Source organism: Protobothrops mucrosquamatus, unplaced genomic scaffold (genome assembly GCF_001527695.2).
Source record: "Protobothrops mucrosquamatus isolate PMUCROS unplaced genomic scaffold, P.Mucros_1.0 scaffold3892, whole genome shotgun sequence".
NCBI classification, from domain to species: Eukaryota; Metazoa; Chordata; class Lepidosauria; order Squamata; family Viperidae; genus Protobothrops; species Protobothrops mucrosquamatus.
In genome coordinates, this window is record NW_015389839.1 from 10,789 (window position 1) to 17,963 (window position 7,175).

The 7,175-nt window shown below is 42.8% G+C and overlaps 1 protein-coding gene across 1 annotated transcript in view; it reads right to left on the reverse strand.

Moving 5' to 3' along the window:
• The window catches only part of LOC107298332 (ciliary-associated calcium-binding coiled-coil protein 1-like), a 44,451-nt gene that overhangs the window by 8,581 nt on the left and 28,695 nt on the right, over positions 1–7,175 (reverse strand). The window contains exon 6 of the mRNA XM_029286497.1: positions 361–486. Within this exon, the coding sequence (XP_029142330.1) occupies positions 361–486 (126 nt within the window). The remainder of the gene's footprint in view (positions 1–360; positions 487–7,175) is intronic.

A 7,175-nucleotide genomic window follows, 5' to 3' on the forward strand; every position in this document is an offset into this window, starting at 1 on the left:
GGGAGAGAGAGAGGGAGAGAGAGGGAGAGAGAGGGAGGGAGAGAAAGAGGGAGAGGGAGGGAGGGAGGGAGGGAGAGAATGCATGTGTGAATGTGAGTGAAGGGATGCAAGGAACCCAAGGGGCATATCTTGGGGCTGAGAAGATGCCCAGGCTGGGGCTAGCTCCCCTTTTGGCTGCTCAGAGGCCTCCAAGCTTCACGGGGGAAGGAGCAGATCAGGACAACCTCTCAGTTTAAGGCCGCCAAACCTGACTGCTGGGCACACAAGCCGAGGAACGAAGGTGCTTGGAAATGGCAAGACGGCATTTGGCATTTTGCTCCCTTCCTTCCTTCCCCAGAGACCTCCGCTTACCTTGGTCGCCTCCTCTTCCTCCTCCTCCTCCCCTGGAGTCAGAGCTACGTACGTGGAGTAGATGTCACTGGGTAAGCCTTCTTCCAAGGGGTAAGGAAAGGGGGTCTTTGTGGGACTGACCAGCTCTACCACTTTCTGTTAAGAAGAAACAAAACAGGAGAAAAAAACAAGAGAGGTTTTATAGAACGGCAATGCTCATTTGCTGATGGCGTTTTCCCAGAAAGGAAGTCAAAGGCTCAGCCTCTTCTCTGTTACTCTCCCAAGTGCTGGAGGTCCTTCTCAGATCTGCTCCCCAAGTTGGGTTACAACTTTTTTGTCAGAGGGGGAAGCTGGATTCGTTCAACCACCAGGGCAAAACAGGTGGTGAAAGGGACAGTGGGAGACGTCAGAGGGATCCACTCTTCTCTCTGGGCCCTCTAGCAAAACCCAGTCTGTGGGGCCTCAAGGGGACTGGAGGCTAAAGCATATAAGGAACGGTTGCTGGAATTGGGTGTGTCTAGTCTAATGAAGAGAAGGACGAGGGGGGACAGGATAGTAGTCTTCCAATATCTCAGGGGCTGCCCCAAAGAAGAGGGAGTCAAGCTATTCTCCAAGGCGCCTGAAGGCAGGACAAGAAGCAATGGATGGACACTAATCAAGGAGAGAAGCAACCTAGAACTAAAGAGAAACTTTCTGACAGTGAGAACAATTAACCAGTGGAACAACCTGCCTCCAGAAGCGGTGAATGCTCCAACACTGGAGGTTTTTAAGAAGAGACTGGACAGCCATTTGTCTGAAATGGTATAGGGTTTCCTGCCTGAGCAGGGGGTTGGACTAGATGACCTCCAAGGTCCCTTCCAACTCTATATTCTATTCTATTCTATTCTGTTCTGTTCTGTTCTGTTCTGTTCTAGTCCAACCTGCCTCCAGAAGTTGTGAATGCTCCAACACTGGAAGTTTTTAAGAAGAGACTGGACAGCCATTTGTCCGAAATGGTATAGGGTTTCCTGCCTGAGCAGGGGGTTGAACTAGATGACCTCCAAGGTCCCTACCAACTCTATATTCTATTCTATTCTATTCTATTCTATTCTATTCTATTCTATTCTATTCTAGTCCAACCTGCCTCCAGAAGTTGTGAAAAGGTTTTAAGAAGAGACTGGACAGCCATTTGTCCGAAATGGTATAGGGTTTCCTGTCTGAGCAGGGGGTTGAACTAGATGACCTCCAAGATCCCTTCCAACTTTATTATTATTATTATTATTATTATTATTATTATTATTATTATTATTATTATTATTATTATTATTATTATTATTATTATCATCATCATCATCATCATCATTATCATTATATAAGCAAAGAGCACTCAGGTTCAACCGTGTGTGTCTCAAAATATGAAAACAAACGCAACATTCATACTTATGGTAAAGTGGAGACCTTTGTCGGAAGGGCAAGTGACTGAACATGTATGATAAATCCCCCAGCAGCCTCCATCTTTCTTTAAGCATAAGAGGTCCCATCCCTGCCTTTTCCCTTGCTGGGGTTTCCCAAGTGCTGCCCCCCAAATTTTTGCTTGTTCCCAATAGCTTCTCAATCTTTTGGGGGGCTTGGCAGCTGAATTCAGCTGCCCGCTCAGAAAGTCCAGCCATTTGGTCCCAAATACGGTTTGTATGTGCCGTCCGCATGCGCCTTTACACGGATCGGTGGGTTCCAACGATTCTGTGCACGGAGTTTTCCTCGCCTTGGTCGGTCTCCTCCATCAGCTCCTCGTTCGAACAACTATTTAATCCCGGAAACGAGCGCCGTTTTGTTAATCTCTGCCACAATTCGGCCAGGTTTTAAATGCGCTCGTAGTTGCAACTTACACAATAAAAAAAAAAAAGGAAGCAGTTTGTTGGCAGCTGAGATTTCTGAATAAAAGTAAGCTTTGGGGACAGAATGTTGTGATCCAGCAAGTCTGATTTCTTTTTTATGTTCTGCATTCCTAACGAGTCCAAGAGGAAAATCGGCATGAATGAATTGTGAAGAGAGCCTGGAGCCAAATGTATTTAAATGAATCTTTCTGATGCAATACTTTTTTTTTAAGCAGTACAATTAAGGCGTTGTATTTCCTTTAAACAAAACCTCATGTACACCATTACCATTGATTATATCGTGAAAACTATTTAAAACCGAGGAGACAAGGTCAGCGTTACAATCCTGCTTTTATTTTAAAGTTACTCTTTACCCCCCCCCAAAGAGAAATATATTGTTTGTTCAGCACAGGAGGGGCTTGGAGAGAAGGAAGCTCACATATAATAACATGCTAAGGAAATCCATCCTGCTAATTTATTTAATGGCTGAGACGCAGGCACCCACCCCACCACGTTTGCGGAATGCTTTTTCCCCTCCGTTGGCCATTTTTCACCCATCCCATTTCAAGCATCAGAGAACTGATGCTGGATCAGTTGATTCTGCAAATCTCCTTCTCCTGCAACAAAGAAGCTACCACACAGCTCCAGAAGGCCCTTTTAGCAATTTCCACTGCAGATATTAGCCTACAGTAGTGGCCAGAATTGTGGAAACCTTTTGGGAAAAGCGTACAGTAGAAATGCCACCTTTGGTTAAGTTTCCACCCATTTTTCTTCTCATTTCTTTATAACTGTAGCCTTGTTCACTTCATAATACTATTTTACATCGCTTTCTGGGCGACCAGTCAACTCTTTGCACCATGACTTTAATTTTATTAGGTTTTGCAAGCTCACTAAAGGAAAGAACACAAAAAAAACCCAGCCAACTCGACAGCGATCGCATAACACACTGACCAATGTCCTCCTCTCAGCTTCAATACAGGACATCAATAACTGAACCCTACTGTGATCTGATTGGCTCATTGCCAAAACAAGATGACACCCAATTGGCTCTCTAAACACTCACGCTCATTGGCTGCAATCAGATGAAGGAAAGCTACCTGAGATCAACCTAAGCAAGTTGTGCTTCCTTTTTCTGGTCATTTGGCTATCACTTTTCATAGAATACAGTACAGATAATTGAACAAACTATGTTGCATTACGTTCTTGATTAAATTATCTTTCCATTGATGTATAATTTTATGGTACTACTCCAAAAAAAGTGGTGTTATTAAGCCATCAAACCTCAAAAATACACTTTTCCCAAAAGGCTTCCACAATTTTGGCCACTACTGTAGACCAGTGATGGCGAACCTTTTAGAGACCGAGCGCCCAAACTGCAACGCCAAACCCACTTATTTATCACAAAGTGCCAACACGGCAATTTAAATTGAATACTGAGGTTTTAGTTTAGAAAAAAACAACTCATACATTAACATCTTTTGTCTTCAAAGAAAAACACAATGACAAAGCTTTCAATGATACAAACAACTTTTTTACTGAATTGTAAAAGTTTCCATTTGGCATGCTTTTGAACAATTAATGTGATTTTTGCTGTTGTATGCATGCTGATAGTTTGTCTAACCTTGGCTTATACTTTGTAAGTTTGAGAGCAACACATGCAGTGCTCAAGGTCCTCTGTTCGTCTGTTTCTGATGTCAGATTTGATATAATTCAAAGCTGAAAACAGCACACTCGCTCCGGAGGCTTGTTTTGGCTAGGAAGGGGCTTGAGAAACAGCTTTTTCCTGTGAAAACCTAGCCAAAGAGCGAGGCGTGCGTGCCAACAGAGAGGGCTCCGAGTGCCCCCTCTGGCATGCGTTCCATAAGTTCGCCACCACTGGCCTAGACCACCTTTCTCAATCTCAGCAACTTTAAGATGGGTGGACCTCAACTCACCCAGTTGCCCTGTTTGAAGAAACTGATTTACACCAACAGGTTAGGGCAGTGTTGGCGAACCTATGGCACGCGTGCCATAGGGGGCACTCGGAGCCCTCTCTATGGGCACGCGCGCCTCGCTCTTTGGCTAGGTTTTTGCAGGAAAAAGCCATTTCTCAAGCCCCTTCCTAGCCAAAACAAGCCTCTGGAGTGAGCGTGCTGCTTTCAGTTTTGAATTATATCAAATCTGATGCCAGAAACAGACTAACAGAGGACCTGAGTGCTGCATGTGTTGCTCTCAAACTTACAAAGTATAAGCCAAGGTTAGACAAACTACCAGCATGCATACAACAGCAAAAATCACATTAATTGTTCAAAAGCGTTCCAAATGGAAACTTTTACCTTTCAGTAAAAAGTTGTTTGTATCATTGAAAGCTTTGTTATTGTGTTTTTTTTCTTTTAAGACAAAAGATGTTAATGTATGAGTTGTTTTTTCTAAACTAAAACCTCAGTATTCAGATTAAATTGCCGTGTTGGCACTTTACGATAAATAAGTGGGTTTGGGGTTGCAGTTTGGGCACTCGGTCTCTGAAAGGTTCGCCATCACTGGGTTAGGGCATGGCTGGTTGGGGAATCCTGGGAGTTGAAGTCCCCCCTCCCCCAATTGACACATCTCAATATTAGCGAAGCAATTTCATCCATCACTTTGCTTCCTCGGTTTGAGAATCTTTTAGTCACTGGCTGCCCTGAATTCCAAATTCTACATGCCAGGAGAAGCTTTGTGGACAGCCATGAGTTTCCCATTCCTTGGTATTCCCTCAGAGGTGGAAGCACATCCCAGGGATTTCGGTACAGCTTCCCCAAGGAATCAGGGGGTTTCTTGGTTCCTCTTCACCCTCAAAAGCTACATATTGGCCTTTGCCTGTTTTGGCCTTTGTCCTGCCTTGCATTAAACTACACTTGCAAGGACCCAAGAGAGAAACTGTAATCAGCCTACACTGGCAGGGGTAGGCAACCTTGGCTCTTTTATAACTCGTGGACTTCAACTCCCAGAATTCCTGAGCCAGCCATGCTGAGGGGAAAAGGAGAGGTTTCCAAGCTGAGCCATGCCGGCTCAGGAATTCTGGGAGTTGAAGTCCACGAGTCATAAAAGAGCCAAGGTTGCCTACCCCTAGCCTACATGGTAAAAAGGAAAGCCTTTCAATGTCAATCCAGCGAAGATGCAGAACGATCGGATCATTTGGAAACCGGAGGCATCACTCCAGCAGAAGTCTGTAAGTCAAGGTGAGCATTTCAGCAGCATCTAATCATAGGAGAAGCTCCCTTTAAAAATCTGGAGGAAATCCAGATGAATGAGGCAGAGAATCTTATGGTTTGGAAATCTGACGCTTTGGGCAGAAATAGGAAACCAGCCTAGCCCTGTATTCTTATTAAGTTTTTCTTTCTTTCTTTCTTTCTTTCTTTCTTTCTTTCTTTCTTTCTTTCTTTCTTTCTTTCTTTCTTTCTTTCTTTCTTTCTCTCTCTCTCTCTCTCTCTCTCTCTCTCTCTCTCTCTCTCTCTCTCTCTCTCTCTTTCTTTCTTTCTTTCTTTCTTTCTTTCTGCTAAATTAACTCGACTTGGCTTTTAACTCTCTGTGCAATTTGGGATTCCTTCTGTGCTTCAGCCTTTTGTGCATTAATTTTATTCAGAATCCCCTCATAGTCTCACAGTTGTAATGAAATGGCAACATCTCCCATCTTCCATGGAAGCTAGGCAGTTTGCAGAGGATGGTGGCCATCCTGTAGCTGAGCAAACTGGGATGCCCAGAACGTGGATTTCTAGAAAAAAAAGAGCTCTTGAAATGAATCAAAAGCAGCAGATGAAATGAGTCAAATAAATATTTGCAGTAATTCTCAAAGTACAAATATTTAGGTTAGTGGTTGGGAAACGATTGGAAAGGAAGGAGAGAGAAAGCATCGCTAAAAAGTCTTTTGGCTATTTTTTTTTTTTTACATACTTGTTTTTCCTTGTTTGTGCTTTGTGCCTTTTTATTTTCCGGAAAAATCTGTTAAAAGCTTAAATGATTATTTAAAAAGTCATTGATTTCTAAGAAGTGAGAACATAAACCAAATCATTTAGTCTGGATAAGGATAGGGGTTTTTTTTGCCAAGCTTGCTCAATTATTTGTAAGCTCTATATGCTAACTACACATTTCTGTTTGGGGAGAGTAAAATAGTATCCAGACACGTCTGGGCTCGTTCAAAGGATGAGTACAGTAAAGTGCTGTGACTCATCAGTTATCAAGGAGATGTTTATGTAATATTGAAATCTGCTCCCAATCTCCGGATAGCAAGCGTTTTTATTCTCTCTGCTGCCTCTTTAATTCAGTTCCATGTTTGCCTCCCACCCACAAAGTCCAGATGGAATATCTTGGCCAATTCTCAGCCTTCTAGATAGACACCGTGGTGTTCTGAAGCTTTGTTTCAAAACAATGAGGGCCAGAAACTTTTTCAAAACGAAATAGAGCTTGAAAGTAGCTTGTGACCACACAGATATGCTTAGGAATGATTCTATGTACACAGCTTCTGTTGCTCCTCCATTTTTAAAATTACACTGATTTCTTTTTCTGGTCTCCTAAAGACCATGATCAACACAAAGGAATCTCCCTGCAACAAAATAATTCATTGCATGTATTTTAGTTATGGAATTGTATTCACAATCCAAAAAATATTTGTGTCTGCTGGTAGCATCTTGTTCCAAAGATTCAACGAATCATTGAAAGTGAAAACTTCTCTATTAGTGAGTATCAGCATACAATTTTAAGGGATGTACGCCATCAGCTCAATCATCTATGGCTTATATTTCCTCCCCCTCCATATTTAACCCATTAATTACTACCATAAAATATACCATCACCGCGACAGTACTTTCTCTGAGATTTAAGATATTAAATAGCTTTGAAATGTCCTTCCTCTGCCTAAATGGCTGCTTCCTTTCTGCACTGTGTCTTCTCCTCCTCCACTGTCCAACTAAAGAATCTTCCTTTACCCTCAAGATTTATCCTCCCCCCCCAGAAGGACGGTCTCAGTTTCCCCCCTTG